The sequence below is a fragment of the Macrotis lagotis genome, chromosome 2, assembly GCF_037893015.1.
Source record: "Macrotis lagotis isolate mMagLag1 chromosome 2, bilby.v1.9.chrom.fasta, whole genome shotgun sequence".
In the NCBI taxonomy this organism is placed as follows: Eukaryota; Metazoa; Chordata; class Mammalia; order Peramelemorphia; family Peramelidae; genus Macrotis; species Macrotis lagotis.
Genome location: NC_133659.1, coordinates 273,091,670 through 273,113,063, shown reverse-complemented (window position 1 = coordinate 273,113,063; position 21,394 = coordinate 273,091,670). Strand labels below are relative to the sequence as shown.

The 21,394-nt window shown below is 34.7% G+C and overlaps 1 protein-coding gene across 1 annotated transcript; it reads right to left on the bottom strand.

The window, feature by feature from the left end:
- Positions 1-1,988: 1,988 nt before the first annotated feature.
- GLIPR1L2 (GLIPR1 like 2) lies at positions 1,989-20,852 on the bottom strand. The gene is made up of 6 exons (XM_074220779.1): positions 20,638-20,852; positions 17,375-17,620; positions 11,793-11,896; positions 7,566-7,651; positions 2,577-2,603; positions 1,989-2,474 (listed from the first exon to the last, which is right to left on the bottom strand). The coding sequence occupies exons 1-6, from the start codon at positions 20,797-20,799 to the stop codon at positions 2,257-2,259; spliced, it is 843 nt and encodes a 280-aa protein (XP_074076880.1). The 5' UTR covers positions 20,800-20,852; the 3' UTR covers positions 1,989-2,256.
- Between the last annotated feature and the right edge of the window lie 542 nt (positions 20,853-21,394).

The window sequence follows — 21,394 nt, the reverse complement described above, 5'->3', positions numbered from 1 at the left end:
TGCTGAGGCTGTATGGGGGCCCAGATCGCAACCTGAATCTGAGTATGGGCAAAGCAACAGAGTCCTGAATCAGGGATAGCAGAGAGCCCTCAACAGTCTTCTCCTACCTCCTTTCTGTCTGTGGGCTGAGCCTCTGGAAGCAACTGCCAGGTGGGCTCAGGCCTGCTCCTGTTTTCTGGATCAGGCTGTAGTTAAGCCTGGCTGGTCTGGGCTCCTCATTCTCTCTAGTATGGCATAGTTTTCCTGCTGAACTTTCAAGTTGTCTTTGGTGAGAGGTCTGGAAATGCTTCTACTACCAGGGACCCTGGCGGCCCCAGGGACCCAGAAGCCCCATGGTCTGTTCCTGAGTGGCTGGAGCTGGTTTACTCTGGTACAGTGCACCCTAGGTCCAACTGTGCTGTGGCCCCTTCCAACTCTGGTGGAATAGACTCTTCCTGCAGATCTTCCAAGTCGTCTTGGACCAAGATATTGTTTCACTTAAGTCTTTCTGTGGGTTCTGACACTCTAGAATTTGTTTAGAGTCATAATTTTAAGGTATTTGCAGTGTTCTGGAGGTGAGCTTCTGGGAACTCCTGCATCCATGCTACCATCTTGGCTCTGCCTCACAATCTTTTTCAACAACCCTGAAAGCAACTCTACACATGGACATCATAAGATGGTCAAAACTGAAGTCAGCTTGATCATATAGTTTGCAGCCAGAGCTGCTGAAACTCTACATAGTCAGTTCAAACAAGACCTTTGCTGCTTATTGCTAAATCTGGACTTAAATTGAAGAACCATCAGACTGTATTCTGTAAAGGTAAGAACTAAATGACATCTCTTATGAAATGGAAGTAATGAACAGATTTAAGAGATTAGATATGGTAGACAGAATACCTCAAGAACCATATACAGAGTTCCCATATAATAGAAGGCAGCAACAAAAATCATTCCAAAGAAAAAGAAGAGCAAGAAAGTAATGATGAAACTTTACAAATAGCTGAAAAAGATGAAGAAAAGTAAAAGGGACAGGGAAAGTTTTATCCAACCGAAAACAATGTAGTATTTTAGAAAATAGTCACCAAGATGTTTCTAAATTCTTCTTCCCTTTTTTAAATAAGTAATGCAGAGAAACAGGAAAACAATAGATGGAAAAGATAAGAGATTTCAAGAAAATTAGAGATCTCAAAAGAATATGTCAGCAAAAAATGGCCATAAGGGACAAAAAAAGACAGAAGAGGAGGCAAGAATATACAAAATACATATATGAAGGATCTGATAACCAGGGATGGTGAAACAAACGTCCTGGAGAATGAAGTCAAGTGGTCTTTGGGAAGCATTGTCAGTAATAATGAAACACTTTCATAGAATTACTATTTTTAGGATTTTAAATAGCTCAGCTGGAATTTCATCACCTCCACTAGCCTTACTGCAGAATGTACATGTGACATAGTCTTTACATTCTGCTCCATTAGGCACCTCTTCAAGTCATTTATCCACTTACTCCTAACAATGCATAACATTTTGAATTTGTAAGTAATTAACAGTAATTTAAAAACATAGTTTTCTACCTTTATATTATTTTTACATATGCATATATACATATATAGCTCTACATACACATAAAATGTATTGAGTCCTCATTCACAATTTAAAAGAAAACTTCTGGTACTTATTAATGGCTTGCTGGCAGAAAAAGCAAGGAAATATGGTAGATAAGCTAGATTTTCAAAAGTTCATTTAATATTTACCTAAACTTTTCAATAAAGTGTAGAGATACTATACATATCTCAATTGTATGGAATATTCTCAAATATCTGAAGTCTTTAAAAACTTCCAAACATAAATACCTGCTCTTATAGATTTTTCCAATAGTTAAATAATCATATTATATTGGCTGTTTATTAAATTATAAAAAACCACTGTGAAACTTTAATTAGTCATTAAAAAACTTTAATGAAGTTAAATTAAGAGAACAATTAAAATTGAAAGTCTATTAACTGCAATAGCAAAAAGAATATTTTTTCACTTTTAAAGAACTGAATCATAACTATAACTAAAACCTTTTGTTGATTTCATTACTCAATTCCTTTTAACCATATTATTTCTAGTCTGTATTAAATATAAAAGGAATAAAATATATAACAATTAGTGGCTTATTGTATATTTTCTTCTCATTCTTATTCAGGCTTAGTGATTCTATGTACTTTCCCCAATCCGTCAGAATCCTTTGGCTTCTTCCTTTAGGTTTTAGGGTGGGGAATTATGTGTGTTGTTTTATAATTCAGCATTTTCCTCTGCCTTTTCTTCTTCTAATTTTTCATTCAACAATCTTTCTTGTTCTAAATGTATATCTGGAAACTTATGCTGTAAAATGAAAACTATTGCAATATTCACTCCAAATAAACCGAATCTAAATACTAAACAAAATGTGCATAGGTAATCACACACCCTTGGTCGAGGTACTTCCCACTTTGGATACCAGAAAGGATAATCTGTAAATAAAAGTAATTAGATGCTTGCTTTTACTCAGAGAAGACTAATTAGTCAAGAAAAGATAAATTATTAAAGAGTAGGGGAAAGATAATAATACATACGTGCAATTTTCTCACGATTAGGGTTACCTGGAAAGATAGAGAAAAAGTATGTAAATAGCTAAATTAAATAAAAGAATATTTTTAGAATCACAAAATCTAAATTGGAAGAAACCTCAGAAGGCTAACTTAATCTATATGTGAACAGGCAGCTCCTATGTAATATCTCCTCAAAGTGGTAATCTAGCCTTTGCTTGAAAATAGTCAAGGCAATTATTTTTTCTCTGTGTTATACATATTTTTTTCTATTAACAGCAGAGTTATTTTCAGAGACTCAGGCTTGATGCTGAGAAGTCACATTTGACTCCTTTCTCTTTTTGCTAACAACAATCCAAACCAGGTTACTACATATACATACATACATATATATATATGTATACACACACACATATACATATATTTTCTCACATCATTCTTTTCTTTTCCATTCCCAAATCTACTATGCTGGTTTAAGCTCTTATCCTCTCATATCAGAATATATATATATATATATATATATGTATATATATATATATATATATATATATATATATATATATATATATATGGTTTACTAAGGGCAAGAATGTATTCTTTGAAAAAGTAGAAGAAATGTGTTAAAAGGAAAGCAAAGAAAAACAATTTAAGAACAGAAGGGGAAATCCAAATGTTTTCATTATAAAATCACAGATCAGCGCTAGAAGTCAACTGTCCTGAGAGGACATTTAGGCCCCATAACTTATTTTAGAGATGAAAAAACAATCCTTAAGATTTTTACTTCATTTCAATTCAATTCAACAGATATTTATTTATTCTTATTATATGTCAGCAACTATGTTAGATGCTGGGATAAAATATTAACAAGTTAGGATAATTAGTAAAAAATGAAGCAGGTTTTTAAATATTTTTTTTTTTTTTGCTGTTCAAGGCTATCTAGGTATTAAGTATCAGAGCCTCTTTGGACTTTTTTCTCTTCCACATCCTGGGCCCTTTCCATTGTCCTACACTGCTTTTATGCCAACACTACCAATAAGATTAATGCATGTTAAAATATTTTTAAAGACTCCCAAATCTTTAGTATTAAAGGGAATTTCAAAGTCATCTGGTTTCATTTACCCCCATATGAGAAATCCCATTTAGCATCCTTGAAAAGTGGTAATTTGTCATCTCTTTTCACTCATCTAGTGACAAAGATAATATTAGCTTATGTTTATGTCAAATAGAAAGATGATATGGTAGCATGTTTAGCCAGAAAACACAATGATGACATCAAAGGACCCTGTCTTCATTCAAGGACACCACTTCACTATTTGACAAAGCTTATGTTCTGTGCCTCTTGACTTCTAACCCAATATTCCTTAGAATACTGACCTTGTCCTCAAATAATAATGTCTCCTATTTTTTGTCTCTTGATGTCTCATAAAGTTATTAGGTTCCATTTGATCAATTCTATTTTCTTCAGTATTTTTGTGCCATTTTTACCAAATTGTTATTTCTCTTTTCATAATTTTCTTTTATTATTCTCATTTTTTTTTTCAAAAATAGGGGAGGGGCAGGGGAGGTGGAATTGTCCCAGGCTTAGTGCTTTTTTAGTCTTCTGTTTTTATAGCTGGTCCTGGGGGCTTAAAAGATTTTGGTCCTTCCAAAATGGTGTGCTCTGGGGAGAAGTGTTACTGCTGCTCTTCTTATCTGCATTATGGTACCCAAGTTGGGCCTCTGCTCCCTTGTGACCATAACTTCTCTCTGCTCCTGTACTTGGATAAGACCTCTGCTTACTTACATCCACAAGTGCTCTCACTGCCCTAGACCTGCAACTTGGAACTAGGAGATGGAGTTGTAAAATGATACCTGATCCTGTGCCCAGGGTTAGCAGAGGGATCCTTTAGCATCTTTTTCTGACCCCTTTTATTTTCTCTGCAGGCTGATGCTCCCTATTACAGCCATCCTCTCCAAGGTCTGTGGCTGGAGGATATTCCCAGACAACCCCTCCCTCAGTCCATCAACCTCTTTTTCTGTTCTTCTAAGCTGTCAAAAGGCTGGAAAAATAACTCACTGACTTTTTGATAATTAAGCTGCTAAAAATTCAGTTTTACATTCTTTAAAAAAAGTTGGTTAGAGCGGAATTTTGGAAGAATGTGGAAAAATGCTCTTTTTATTTGGCTATCTTAGTGCCCCCCCAGTGGCTCATATTTTTAAAGTTTTTTTGTCTGTTAGTCAACAAGCATTGATTAAACCACTAAAACACCGAAGCTACAAACAGAAGAACAAACATAGTAAGTGTTCACTTTCTAATAAGAAGACATGTAAGCAACTACAGACTCTCGAGGCTAAATGGAGGTAATCTTGGAAAGAAGGTGTTAAAAAGGGGCTGTCTGGGAAGGCTTTGAGCAGATAGAGGATTTCAGCTGAGTCTTGAAGGAAGTCAGAAAATCTAGTTGGTAGAGGTAAGGAAGAAAAACACTCAAAGCAAGGTGGAAAGCCAGTGAAAATGTAAAGATATGGGAGATGAAGAGTTATGTGAGGAAGAGCAAGAAAAAAAATCCAGGTACTAGATTGTACAGTATCTGGCAGAGAGTAAAAATATCTGACAATAACGTTCAGAGTTGATATTTGAACCCATGAAGACTTGATGACATCACCAAAGGAGATATTATAAACTGAGAAGAGAAGAGAACCCGTAACATACTGAGAAGACCCACCAAAAGTACTGAATAGGGAAAGAATTAGGAGACAATAGGATTATAGAATTTAGAGCAGAGATTAACTAGGAGAAGAGGTCAATGGACAACATTAACGACTGAAGAGAGGTCAGGAAGACCTCTGCCTTTGGATTTGGCAGTTAAGGTCTAACTGGTGATTTTGAAGAGAGTAGCTTTACTTGAACACAGAGGACTAAGTGAGAGAAGTAGAGACACCTATTGTAGATGACTTTCTCAAAGACTTTAGTTACAAAAAGGAGTAGGGATATAGGATAATAGTTGCACAGTTAGTTGGATCTAGTGAGGGCTCTTTAAGTATGGAGAAGATATGACCATGTTTGTAGACAATGTGGAAGCATCCAATAGAGAGGAATAAACTGAAGAGTTAAGGGAAAATAGGAATGATAGGGAGGGAAATCTTTTGGAGAAGATGGTTTGAAATGGAATCAAGGGTATAAGTAGAAAGGTTTGCCTTGCCATGAAGATGGTCCACCTCTTTATGTGAAGGAAAATAGTGGGTATTGTAATATAAGATGAAGGGAGGGGGGGTATGGGGAGCTCTTGATGGATGGAAGACAGGGGTTTAAAAATCACTGGAATGTGAGAGTTTGGGATTAGGGTATGCTAACCACTGAGGAATAAATCCAAGAAGAATGTTGGTGACTAGAGAGAAGTCTACTGTAGGAGGCAGGTAAATTATAAAGGTTCTCCCTTGTAGTTCAGTTATATTGTATATGGAGATATGAAGTCCTATGAGCCTCAGGAGGCCAGACTCATATGGCAGACAGGAGAAAACAAAAGGATAGCCTGGAGGAGGAGTCTAGACATGAGTCAGTAGGGAGCAATTCAGGTCCTGATGGGAAAAAGGTTCCAGAACACCTAGAAAGCTGGGGTAAAGACAGAGGAAACAGGTCAATGGGCTGGATCTGAAGCTGATGCAGATATCTCTGAGAAGTCTCTGGAGCAAAGTGGCCTCAGGCAAGGGGCGGATACTATGTTTTAGTCTATTAAGTGGTTGTCTTGAAATAAAACTGTGAAGCAGGGAGTGAAAAAATTATCATATATCTAAAGGGGTCTGAGCCTGAAGAAAATAACTGGCACAGGGTCACAGAGGAAGATATTGGCAGAAATAGCACTCAAAGCAAGGTCTACTCTTTCCTCTACGACAAAGCTCCTCCTCTCTAAAGGATTACCTAACATCCTATAACTAATTTGGTAAACAGGCAAAGGGGAGACTATCTGAAAATGGATCAGGAAAAAAAGATGAGTGCCATATTAGAAGACATTTTTTAAATGAAAATTTAACTCTTTAGAATCAGAGGACAAAGTTAAAATAGAAAGAACTCGATGGGTACCTCACAAAAGAAATAACAAAATGAAAAACTCAAAAACATCATAAATAAAATACAATTTTTCAAAGTTAAAGAAAAAATTTTCTATAAGTAGCCAAAATTCAAATAATAAGGAGCCACAATAAGAATTACATGATACTTAGCAGCTGAAACTATAAAAAAGAGAACGTGAAATATGATATTTCAAAAGTCAAGAGATAAAAGTTATATAAAACCAAGCACCATCATACAGGAAGAAAATGAGGACCTCCTTTTTATCGGTTTTTTTTAATCAGGCCAGAGCTGAGAGAACTCTAGCATATTTAGTTTGGAAAAGAGAAAACCTAGCTACCAACATCATTCCAATCTTTAAAATATTTGGAGAGGTATATGGATGTATATATATATATATATGTATATATATACATATATATATATACACACACATATATATATATAAAATCTCCAAATATTTGAAGATTGCATTTACATAATTATATTACATATCATATTATATATATATATACATATATATATGTATATATATATATATATATATATAGGGGTTGGGTATATATACAACAGGAAGGAAGATTAGACTTAATGTGCTTGGCTTCAGATGGTTAAAAACCTATGACAAATATGAGTAATTTACATGGAATCAGATTTTAGCTCAGTATTAGGAAGCACAATTAAAATGCTATCAGAAAACAAAGGGGTCATTTAGAGAGTTAATTTATTCTCAAGAAAAACTGTTGATCACTTGATAGAAGGGGATTCATGCTTTAATGAAATAAAAATAAAACATGATGTTGTTTTGAAGAAAACCCCAACTCTAACATTATATAGTTCTACTTCAATAGGTAAACAATAATAAATAATAAGGTAAGAAGAAATAACTATTAAACAATAGCATTGCCATCTAATACATTTATGGGATATCATCCTTTCTTTCAACATTTAATTTATTGCCTTAATCTTACTGCATAGCATTTCCTTGCATGTATCGTCGTTTTCACATTTACTACAAAATACTCCTGCTTTATAAGGCCTTCTCCTAGAATTTCCACTGTAAAAGCAGAAAAACATTTTGTTAGAATATCAATTTTGTATGAATTTAAATAATACATAGCTGCTAATTCCTAATAAAGATGCTAATATGAATTAAGAAAATTATCTCAAGGAAATACTAATCCAACAAAATAACCATTCTTCTTCATGTAGCAGTGATAAAGTAGCATAATTTAAAATGAAAATGAATCTTAAAACTTTTTCTGATTTTGTTTCCCACAATTGTTGACCTACTTACCTCCACTTTAGTAAACGAAGAGGAGCCACTGCAGAGCTCCCACTAAAATAGCAAATTGAAATATGTTGTCTGCTGTTTCAATAAAAAACTTTTTTTAATATTATTTTTAGGGTTTTTTTTTTTTGCAAGGCAAGTGGGGTTAAGTGGCTTGCCCAAGGCCACACAGCTAGGTAAGGCTGGATTTGAACTCAGGTATTCCTGACTCTAGGGCCAGTGCTCTATCCACTGCACCACCTAACCACCCCAATAAAAACTTTTAAAAATAAGGTTGGCCAGCCCTGATTTAAAGTAAGGCATAAACTTTTACTGTATAGTGAGGAAAAGTATATTAACACAACAGAATCAAGCAAATAGAAAAAAAGAGTTGGCTAGTTTCTAAACACAAATGTACAAGAACAGAATGAGCATTAATGAAATAACATTTTTTAAAAAATAATATTTCATCTAATTTTCCAACTATATGCAAAGATAGCTTTCAATAATGATTTTTAAAACTTTTGAGTTTCATATTTTTTCTCCCTCCTTCCCTCTAAATATTTTTTCCCTAAGTATTTTTGTGCATATGTTTTTTTTTTTTAACCCTTTTGTGAACTCTTTGTGATACAGACTTAGTAATGGTACTGTTGGATCAAAGGGTATGTATTGCCCTTTGGGCTTTGTTCCAAATTACTTCCAGAAAATTTACATGAGTTCACCACCACTCTAACATTGCATCAGTGCTCCTATTTTCCCACATTCCTTTCAACATTGATCATTTTCCTTTTCGTCATTTTGACCAATCTGAGAGATGTGAGGTGTATCTCAGAGTTGTTTTAGTTTGTATTTCTCTAATCAGTAATGATTTAGGGCATTTTTTCATATGGCCATAAGTAGCTTTAATTTCTTTGTCTGATAACTGCCTGTTCATATCTTTGACCACTTATCAATTGGAGAATGACTCGTATTCTTAAAAATCTGACTCAATTCTCTGTATACTTTAGAAATGAGTCCTTTATTAGAAACACTATCAGTAAAAATTGTTTCCCAACTTATTGCATTTCTTTTAATTTTGGTTACATTAGTTTTATTTTTGCAAAATCTTTTCAATTTAATGAAATCAAAATCAGAACAAAATGGTTTTTTCTGGGGATAGCTAGGTGGTGCAGTGGATAGAGCACCAGCCCTGGAGTCAGGAGTACCTGAGTTCAAATCCCGCCTCAGACATTTAATTACCTAGCTGTGTGGCCTTGGGGGAGCTACTTTACCCCACTGCCTTGCAAAAACTAAAATAATAATAATAATAATAATGGTTTGTTCTTTATTATGTTCTCTAACTCTTCTTTGGTCATAAACTTCTCCCCATTCCATAGATCTGATAGATAAACTACTTCTTGTTTTATTAATTGGCTTATGTATCACCTTTTATGACTAAATCCTGAATCCCATTTTGACCTTTCCTTGGAATAGGGTGTGAGATGCTTAGTTTCTGTTATACTATCTTTTAGTTTTCCCAGAAGTGTTTTTTTTTTAAATCAAAGAGTGAGTTCTTATTCCAGAAATTAGAGTCTTTGGGTTTATCAAACAATAGATTACTGTACTCATTTACAACTGCTTCAATACACCTAATCTATTCCACTAATCCACCACTATTTGTTAGCCATTATCAAACAATTTTGATGACTGATGCTTTATAATGTAATTTAAGATCTGGAATGGCTCAGTCACCTTCCTCTGCAATTTTTTTTCATTTTTATTATATTGCCTTGGCCTACCCACAAGCAATTGTCATTCACCCAATTATTTAGTTTTGATTTTATTTGTGTGAAAAGTATTTTTTTTGGTAAAAGTTTTTTATAATGTTTTCATATAGTTTTTGAGTTTATCTTGGCATGTAAACTTCCAAGTATTTTATGTTGTCTATAGTTACTTTAAACAGAATTTCTCTTTCTTGCTGCTGTAATGTATAGAAATTTTGATGATTTATTTGGGTTTATTTTAATCCTGAAACTTTCCTAAAGTTGTTAAATGCTTCATATAGTTTTTTAATTGATTTTTAAGGATTCTCTAAGTATGTCATCATATCATTGACAAAGAGTGAGAGTTTTGTTTCTTTATCACCTATTCTAATTCCTTCAATTTCTATCTCTATTCAATTTTTTCCAGAGGTCTATCATATCTAACTTTTCTAACTTATTGTTTTTAGATAGATGCCGCTTATCCTTTTAAGGAAAACTCCATTTATTCCAATTCTTGCTGTTGTTTTATTTTGTTTTTTTTAAGGTAATGGGGTTAAGTGGCTCGCCCAAGTTTACACAGCTAGGCAATTATTAAGTGTCTGAGGTTGGATTTGAACCCAGGTCCTCCTGACTCTAGGGCCGGTGCTCTATCCTCTGTATCATCTAGCTGCCCTCTTGCTATTGCTTTTTAATAGGAATGGATGTTTTATTTTGTGAAAAGTTTCTTCAACATCTATTGAAATAATCATATGGTTTTTGATAGGTTTGTTATTGATATGGTTGATTATATAGATAGTTTTCCTAATAACTGAATCGACCCTGAATTCCTGGTATAAATTTCACTTGATCATAGTATATCATCATAATATAACTTCCTAAGGGGTGGCTAGGTGGCGTAGTGGATAAAGCACTGGCCCTGGAGTCAGGAGTACCTGGGTTCAAATCCGGTCCCAGACACTTAATAATTACCTAGCTGTGTGGCCTTGGGCAAGTCACTTAACCCTGTTTGCCTTGCAAAAACCTAAAAAAAAAGACTTCATATTATAACTTGCTGTAATTGCTTTGTTAGTATTTCATTTAAAATTTTTACATCAATATTCATTAGGGAAATTGGTCTATCATTTTCTGTCTCTATTTTTAATGTTCCTAGTTTATGTATCAGCACCATATTGGTGTCATAGAAGGAATCTGGCAGATTTCCTTCATCTATTTTTAAAAATAGTTCATATAGAATTGGAATTAATCAGTCTTTAAATGTTTAGCAGAATTTACTTATGAATCCATCTGGTCCTTTAGATTTTTTTCTTAGGGAATCATCCTTGAATAATGTATAATAAAGGGACCTACAAATGCATCCATATTCTATATAAGGTTGCTGAAGCTCATGTTCATGGTTCACTTAATTTTCATACAAACAAGACCACTCTAGACATAAATAAAATGTACAGATAACTATCATCTCTGCATGTTAATTCAGTAACTGTAACAGTACCTAAATTAATGGGCCCTTTATTAATTTTTATTTCAGCTCCTTTCCAAAATTATGATTTTAACACTATGACTAAGGGATTCCTAGTAGATAATATTTTGATGTTCTCTTATTTACATAAAATGACTCCTCAAAGAAAAAACAAAATTCCTGCACTGTTTTCCTATAATATTTTATTTTAAAAATATATTTTCTGCTAGCATAGCATCCTATAGCTTTTAAAGCATTTTTACATATTTACATTATACAATCTGGGGAAACAGTTTAGGAAACTAATTGGATTTTTTAAATCTTTAAATAATTTACCAAGTTCCTCTGGTCAAACTGAACAGTAACAACAACAAATACAGTATTAATAATTCATAACAGTAATAATCATTTGGTGACTAATCTTCTCTTGATGCTTTTTTCCTGAAGTTTTTCCAGCTTCGGACAAAAGTAGGACAGTAAATCAATAGCCATACATTGCAAGTTTTTTAAGCCCAGTGGGACCTAACAGAGATTGTACTCTCTTGACATTGCTTTTGAGAGAATTAGGCCACAACCAAACCAGGGTGAAATAATGTAAAAGGAGGACTTTTGATGATATCCACCAGAACTTTATTAAACTAAGTCATGTAGGCATGCTAATCTATTAGTAGATAAAACTACAGCTTTGAGATTAAAAATATTAAAGCAATAATTATAAATAACTTACCTTTGTACATAGTTGCATATGAAATGTGCTGCATTGAAAAGAGTTCCTACACTAGGACACTCAATAAAAGCACAGCCAACTTTGTAGGCAGCATCCCAAGCAATCTAAAAAACAGTTCCAAAACAAAACATATAATTTAATTTTTATAGTTTACTAATGTGAATGTATGTGTGCCAATAGGAAGGAGAAAATGTTGAACAAAAACTGAAACTGTTCTTGGTGCTGTTTAATGGATTCACTAAAAAGAAATAAAATTGATTTTCTAGAAGCTGAAACAGACAACACATCTCCTGTCAGAGGATCCTTGAGATAATGTGCTATATCCCATATGCTTAACACTGCCAAGAATCTTTTTTAGTAGCCTGCTTGACAAAACAGTTCTTTCTTAATCTAAAACATTCTTTACATAGGTCCTTAAACATAAATAATTGCCATGGTTAAGCTTGAGAGCATATAAATTCTACTTTATCATGTTGGTTTGTCAGATTTCTTAAGACTATAAAACTTGAGAACTCTCCCTGAAATCTGTACTGATTTAAAATATAATGTGAAACTATCATAGACTAGGTTGTACATTTGAACTAGTCCAATAGATTCAAGGTTTTTTTTTCTTTTCCTTTTAAAATTTAGCAGTTACTCAAGAACCACAAAATCAGTGAAACCCACTTTAAACTGAAGATTAAACATAACGTAAGAATTTTTAAAAAAGATATAAAACATAACTATTCTTTTCAAGTCACTACTACTGGCAGATCTCTGGAGCTCAGGAAAAGACTTATAACAATCTTCCCCATGCCCAAACTAAACCTTTTATAGTTCTAACCAATAGAATATAAATAGAAAAAAAAACAATTTCTATAGGACCTTTCAACCAATGAATGTCGGATATATTAGAGCTCATTTTCCTTTTATGTACAGAAATGTATATTATGTATGTATATTATGGTGGAAAGCAGTATCATTTTCTATCCCCATTTAGAAAAGAGGCAATATTGCATGGTACTGGCTTGCAACCAGGAAGACCTAAGTTCAAATCTTGCCTCTGATTATGTGATCTTGAGCAAGTCACTTTACCTGCCAAATGCTCAAAGCAACTCTAAAATTATAAACTGCAAAGATTTTGCCAACCATCATTGGTGACCACCTGGGCATTCCTTTGCCCAGGACTTTTCTTTACTAAAGAAATCTATGCTTATCCCTTCATTTAATAATCTACAGAGATTTATCTCTGCAGATCTTAACATTTTTTAATCCTATTTGTTAAATTCACATAAATTTCAAAGGGAGATGCTGAACTTTCTAGATCTTACAATACTGTTGTTCCTCCTTTGCTTATAATTAAATTAACTTTTCCTTTAAGTACTTAAAATATCATTCTATTTGGTGTATATCTATTAAGTACTGATATTAATTCATCATCTATGATTTCTTTAAGCATAATGTTCTTACTTGACTAATCTCATTTCACTTTATTTTTACCATTGCTTTGTTTGAGATTTCTACCCCCATCTTTGTGATTTAGCTTAAAGCATAATAAATTCCACTCTGCTATATCCTAGTTTGAATTTTTTAACTTTTTTATAAATAACTATATAATGAATTCTACTTCCTAATTCCCTTGGCTATTATCCTGTTTTATGAGTGGTTTAATCATACTCATGTTCACTGCCTTGATTATTGCATATTTCAATAATTATATTGTATATTTTTCTTTTCTCTGCTCCAGTACTCCTCTATACCTACAAAATGATGTCACATTTGATCAATAACAGAAATCTGTAACTAAAATGATCTGCTCCTAAAGATTCCTATCTAGCTCATGCTTTTTTTCCCTCTTTTAAATTTCTCTTTTATGATTCTTTTTAATTTTAGGTTTTTTTGCAAGGCAATAGGGTTAAGTGGCTTGCCCAAGGCCACACAGCTAGGTAATTATTAAGTGTCTGAGGCCAGATTTGAACTCAGGGACTCCTGACTCCAGGGCCGGTGCTCTATCTACTGTGCCACCTAGCTGCCCCTAAAATTCTCTTTTATGACAAAGATTTGAAGATTGAAATTAGTTTTATGACCATTCCTTTTTAATCTTGCCCTCTCCTTAACACTTTCTCTCTTCTTTCCCTACCACATCATCTTCTATGAGTATAATACTTCTTTCCTTTTTGCATATTCTACCTTCCTTTGCTCATATGATGTTGATGAGATACCCATTTCTCTAACCACTTTTCCATAAGCTCCTCTCATCTAAATCATTTCTTTGCTACTTTCCTCCCTTTTTTTTCATTTCTTAAACAAACTCTAGGTCTCCCTATTAATTCATTCTGTGACCCCTTAAAGACAGTTGGACTCTAATGTAAGTATATTCAGTTAGTCACTTCCAATTTCTTATCTGTATTTAAATGTCTAGGTTTCTCTTGACTCTTGTGTATTCTTCCCAGTTTGTCAAGTAGATATAATAATTTATGATTTCAGAGATACTGTGAAACAAAATTTCTGTGTACTTTTTAAAACTTACTAGATACTTATGTGAAAGAAAGAGATTTATTTGATAATTTTTTTTTTGCTTTACAAAATGTTTAGCAACCCATGATTTTCATTAAGCTAAAACTTCTTTGCTTACTTAAAAACTTAGTTATTTTGGTACAATAAAAGAGCAGTACTGTTCTTGTAGAACCATAAGATTTAGTGTTCTAAAGAATTTTGCTGCAAATGAATAAATTACATAACATTTGTCCATGTGTTCTATGATTGCCATTCTTTTTGTATCTATTAAAGAATTACCATATTACTATTTTTTTAACGAGTTTGACAAGATATCTAACTAAACAAAGTTATTTCAAGAAAACTCAAGGTTGAGAGCAGAAATAGTACAATTTTACAGCAGAAACTGAAGCAGAGAGAAATTAAATGATTTGTCTAGAGTCACAAATATGGAAGTGTCTAAGGAAAAATTTTGAATTCAGTTATTTCTGAGTTCCACAAAATCCACCTCTGTGCACTTTAACATGTAGCTGCCCCTTTTGATTCAGCAAAAAGAGACAGAAGGAATATCCAGAGAGGAAGGAGAAAAAACCAGGAGAGATCACTGTCAAAAAAAACTGAGAGAAAAAAGTATCCTAGAAGAATGTGTGATCAAAATTGTCAAAATAATGTTGAAGACAAGTCAAGAAGAATGAGGAATGAGAAAAGGTCACTGGATTTAGAAACAAAGAAATCAATGATAACTTTGGGGAGAGTAATTTCAGTTTCATTATGAGATCTGAAACCAAAATGCAAAGGTTTAAGAATTGAAAAGCTATAAAAATGGAGAAATGAGTGCAGAAACCTAACATATGTACAGAAAGCTCCTTGTCTGAAAAGAGATTTTAATAATGTATTTTGCTTTAACCATCATTTATTTTAGCCAAGTGCTATAGGAAAAGGAGCTGGATCCACAAATGAATACACTGAAGTTGGAAGAATTGCATTTGGAAAATGAAATAGAACCTTCACTGATTTCCATCTATTTGACATTTTAAATTCCCAACATAATCTCAGTTTTAGTATATAATTGTGAATCATGGAACACCAACATTACAGAGGACTCTAATTTTCAAGTGATTGAAAGCACAATGGAAAGCAAACTAAGTTTAAGCAGGTTATAGCATGTTGTCAATAATGACCTGTTATGCTCAAGAAGTTATATTAAAAAAAATTCATCAAGGGGATGTACAACCAGAAAAGATGGGCCAAGAAAATATGGTAAGAATATAGAGTAATGGCTAGACAGCCAAATTATTAGTGTCGCAAGCACAGTTCTAAGCCCAGAGACTTCAGATAAGGGTTTGGGATGAAGTGAAGCTCTGAACAAAGGAAATTTACTATGTTCAGACACAACAAGAATATACAGCATTTGGCTTCCCTGGACTCAGTCTTTCTTACCTCCATCTGGAAATATATCTAGTCAGTATGTCATCAAAGTATGGTGCCCCATGTGGTGTAACCACAAAATCTGAGAAGCACCAACATGAGGGGAAGAGGATAGAGAAGGGGAAGGAAGAGAAGAAACATTGATTAAGGACTTACCACATATCAGCCATTGTTCTAAGTGCTTTGCATATATTACTTCTTTTGATCCTTACAAAGAGGTAAACACTGTTATCTCCATATGACAGTTGAGGAAACTGAGGCAAGAGGGGTTAGGTGACTTGCCCAAGATCACACAGACAGCATTTGAAGCTATATTTGAACTAACCCCAGGTCCAGCATTCGTTCTACTGTGATACCTAGATACTTCTAGAGCTTTGATGTCCATAAGTCAAGATGCTGTATGAGGAAGGCTATGGCAAATGAGGAACTATGAGAACTCAGGGATGTTGAGTCAAGCAAAAACATATTCTATTACATATATACATTTAAAAAAGCTCTGTAAAGCATTTACATATTGCTATTAAGCACTTAAGGAAATGTGGAGACATAATAAGAATGCGGAACTGTACAATAGTAAAGAGAATCGTTATACTGGTAAAATGATGAAGGCAGAAAGGTATAGCTGATTAAAACCTTGAATGAATAGGCATCTTGGTTTTATAATGAGCCATCATAAATCTCTAACAGGAGCAACACGACCAATTTGAAGTATGAATAAGATGCTTTTTTACTGTCACAAGATATGATGAATTTGAAAGAACTAAAAAAAGTCTAGATACCATAGAGATATAAAGCTGTCCTGAGATTCAATAATAGTTTAAAACAATTTTTAATGTGTATTATAGTATAACAATGAAATAAAATCAAATTTCTGAGGAAACAAAATTATATAACTTAATATCTTAGTGAGCATAAGTAATGCATAATTTACCATGCATAATACTATCTAGATAGTAGAATACAGTTTATAGTTTTCCTAATGTTTGAAGTCAACATTGTGGGAAGTCATTTTATTTTCCAGGTTCTAAATTTCTTTTAAAGGAGTGCTTTTCATTTCTGTTAATGGGGGAAAAGGATAATACTATTTAGAACATCTTGAATTTTAAGTACATCCTTTAATACAATATGACTTGAATAAAAATTATTTTAGTCCTTACAATTTTGAAATGAAACTTAAATACCTGAGTTCTTTTGGAATTATTACAAATAATAATTTTGATGATGAACTCTACTCTGAGTTTGCTTTAGTTTTGGAAAAATATGTTTTGAACGACTCATTTACAAGCCTTGCACATTCTTAACAAATATGTTTTCATCCTATCTGAGGCCCCCTCTGACATCCTAAATCCAACTACTCCCCAACCATATCCTTGCACCTGTAGAAAACACTTTCATTTAACCCACCTTATTTAATTAAGGATCATACCCCAATCCCTGTGTTAGTGCCCCTCCCAGCCTAGCCTACTGAGCTTCATCCCTTGTAACCCAGGGCTATGCATTAAAAGCTTCCTTGACTAAAGAGTCTGAGCCATGAAATTCTTTCACAAAGAACTTTCTGCATTGTACCTCCAACAATTTCATTAACTTAAGTTGTTAAGAACAATACCTTGGAATTCTAATTGTTAAGAATTTAGACTTTTGGAAATTTTTAAATCAACAAGATGATGAAAAGTACATACCTGAATATAATGAGAACATGTGCCTGAACATGAATTATTTTCATAATCATAGTACTTGGATTCACTGAACCAGGCTTTGATGGCAATAGTTGCAGAATATTCATTATCAGGCCCAGTCCAAATATTTTCACCAAGGCCACTAAAAACAGGATGAGCTTTTCTCAGTTCTTCTAAATGAATATTACCTTCAGGTACACATTTCTTTGCCCAGGCTCTGGCAGTCTTTGCCAAACCTTCATCCCAAGTCTGCAAATCAAAAACAAATAAATTTTAGTTATGCTTGAAATTATTTCAGCATTCTAAAATGATCAGAGATGAGAGCAAGTATCTTCCAAAAGCAAAGATAAGAGAGAGCAAAGGGATGATATCAGCATAAATTTTAAACCTGAAGGATTAGACTGGAGTATTCAAAGGGAAAAGGAGTACAGAAGGAGGTAGTGAAATAGAAACAACTAATTTTTTGGAAAGGGGAGCTACAAATTAGAAGGGAAGGGAGCAATAATAAAAATAAATGCTAGGAATGTGGAATTGAGTAGGAAAGGCAAGTTAGAAGATAGGGATATTTTATTATAAACAAATCAGAAAGACTAATAACAAAAAGCAGAGCACAGAATACAATACAAAGTAGTTTAATGTGGGCAGAAACTTAACAATTATCTTTAAATGTGAATGGATTAAACATCTCTGCAAAAGAAAAAGAATGGAGGAATGGACTTTTTTTAAAAAAAATATTTATTTGAAATTCATTTGAAATTTCTGCTCTCACCAAGTTGCCTTCCTTCCCATACTAGGCAACTCTTGTCCCTGTGACCTCTACCAGCATGATCTCTTTTTATTTAATCCATATATACCAATTAATCAAAATCCTGTTAGCTACTGTCTACCAAACTCCAAGACATTCTTCTTTCCTTAAAGAGTTCAATGCCTGGTTCACAGTCTTTCTCTTCTCCTCACTTCTTGTCATCATTCTTGTGTGTGTGTGTGTGTGTGTGTGTGTATGTGTGTGTGTGTGTGTGTTTTGTGTTTGTGTATGTATGCATATTCCCATATGTATGTTAGCTAGATAAGCCACCACCATAAATATCCTAATTATTAAATTCACAGTTACTAAATCAACACATTTCCCATGATATACTCTTCCAACTCACTGCAGCCACATGAAAAGATAGCCACACTTCTGATCTCAACCACAAAAGTCCCACTACCCTATTTGTGAACTCTGAAATATCATTAGATTGCAAGCTATTGTCATTCTACCTCTCCTGCTGCCTATTCTTCATCTGCATTATGATTTCTAATCCCTTGGCCCCTCAATTCTTCCCAGACTGTCACCCTTGCACTAGTTACATTTTTCTCCCTGCCCCATATTGATCATTGGCTAACCTCTCCAAAACAACACTGTTTACTTCTTTCCAGTCTCATGGATTGTTTTTGGTATCACTAATCTTGCCCTGTCATGCCTCAGTCTTGTATAACTTTCATTACGTGCTGTCTTCACTCCTATCCACATGCTGCTGAATGAAGTTTGAGAAAATCATAAAACCACATGACAAGATCTCCAAATTTACATTACACAACTCTCACCTGGGCTCTCACTGTTGGGAGGCAATCTATTTTTTTTCAAGGGAAATGGGGTTAAGTGGCTTGACCAAGGCCACACAGCTAGGAAATTATTAAGTGTCTGAGACTGGATTTGAACCCAGGTACTCCTGACTCTGAAGCAATCTTTTTAACTCACTCTCTCACTGTCCACAATGGCTTTTCAAATCTTTTCATCCGTTTTCAAACTTCCCATGGTTCTCCCATTCACCCATCTTCCTAGCTGAGAACCTCATATTTTACTGAAAAACTGAAGCCAATCACAGAAAGTTCCCTCTTTTCCCCTCCCTCTCATCTCAAAATTCCCGAATGTGTTTTTCCACTAGTTCCTCCTTCATCCATTTCTTTTATAATGAGGTAGTCCAACATGGGCCATTGTACTCTTGCTTACAGACACTGGCATGTTGTTGTTCAACCTGGTAGATAAGTCTTCTTCAGGTGGCTTATCAATGGTACATCTTTGCTGTCCTTCCCATGGCTATCTGAATACTCCAATAATCTGGCACCAATGGACAGGATGTACACTGGCCTCTTTGATTGTGCTCCATCTTCGGTTAAAAACAACATCTTGGTTGGATTGAGTAAGGATTCTGTCTAAGGTTATGAAGGCCTTGCTCATTGATGATGGTGGTTGGCTACCAACATTGACAAGATCTAGCAAACCACTCAACAAATCAAGCTCCTGGGTATTCAGTGGGTTACAATCTAGCAGGACAACCCCATCGATGAAAGAGACCCTTTGCACTGAAACCCCATTCCACTAAAAAGGATGTCCCAATTTACCATCAGACTTTTCTTTTTTTTTTTAGGGTTTTGCAAGGCAAATGGGGTTAAGTGGCTTGTTCAAGGCCACACAGCTAGGTAATTATTAAGTGTCTGAGGCTGGATTTGAACTCAGGTACTCCTGACTCCAGGGCTGGTGCTCTATCCAAATGCGCCACCTAGCTACCCCTGACTTTTGACTTCTGAAGATAAAAAATACCCCATCTGGGCATCATCCTGCATACTCATGAGGCAACCCATAGCATTTGAATAGGTCCCCAGTCAACAAGGGAAGGGTCATCATCAGTAGAAACTTAATTTCTATCTGTAAAATCAGGGGTTTGGCTCAAACCAAGCCTTCTTAAATCTTTTACAAGCCCGGACCCTGTTGGCTTCATGGGGAAAATCTATGGGCCCCATCTTAGTATAATGCTTTTAAATGCTTAAAATATAATACATATGAATGTATAATACATAAGAATACAATAGAAAACTAATTATCCTGAAATACATTTGACAATTCTTAAATATCTTTGGTATTAAGTATTTATTTGTATTTAGATGTAACACTATATATAGTCCCTGTGACCTCCATTCTAATTGTTAAGAATTTAGACTTTTTTGGAAACTTTTAAATCATGAAAAGATGAATATAATGAGAACATATCTCTGAAGATGAGTTATTTCCATAATTATAGTACCTGGATTCACTATTTAATGCCAAAATAGAAATAGTAAAATATTTTTAAATGTCCTTTTTTTAGGCTCACAGTTTTAAAGTTAACTTTTGAGGTCTCCACCTATTAAATCAGGGGGTGATATTGGAGATGGTTCTCCAAGTCCCCCCCTAGTTCTAGCATCGGGGAGGATGAGGACAAACCGGGCTGCTTCTGCGCTCTCACCATTAACTGGGCATTGGCCGCTGGCGGGATAAGCTGGGCCCGAAGCAAATTGTGCATCTCCACACACTCATGGATGAATTCAACATCAGTGATACGTGGTACGTTGGACGACTCTCTGACCCTGAGGATCAGGAGGAAGAAGACGTTCAGCCATTGCCTCATGGCTTCAACTTGGTTACTGGGCCTCACGCATGCGCCTTAAGTCTCCGCTCCCCAGAGCTCCTGAGGCTTTGATTGGAGAGTTCCCATCCACGCCCCTTCCACCACGCCCACCCTAGAGCTTCTAAGGTTTTGATTGGAGAGTTTCCATCCACGCCCCTTCTGCCACGCCCCTTGACAACCCCCTCCCCCCCCAGCTTCTAAGATTTTGATTGGAGGGCAGCCTCACCAGAAGGATCCGCTGATTGGAAGGATCCTTTCACAGCAACGGCCCTCCCTGCCCTCAGGCTCTTCTAAGCCAAGCCCATTCAGAGCCCCTCAACTCTGATTTGCCAGGATCCCTTGGACCCGCCTCCTCTCCTCCTGCTCTACCTCACCTGCCTAGAGCTCCCAGGCTTGGAGTGAAAGGATCCATCCTGCCTCCATGACCATTTATTGCACTGAGGAAAGATACAGCAAATGTCTTGAAGGAAACACTCTTAACCTGGAGTCCATGAACTTTTTTAAAAAAAAATTACCCAAATTAATTTAAAGAATTTTAAAAATTGTATTGACATTTAGATTCCATTATAAATCTATGGAATTTCGTTTGTGCATT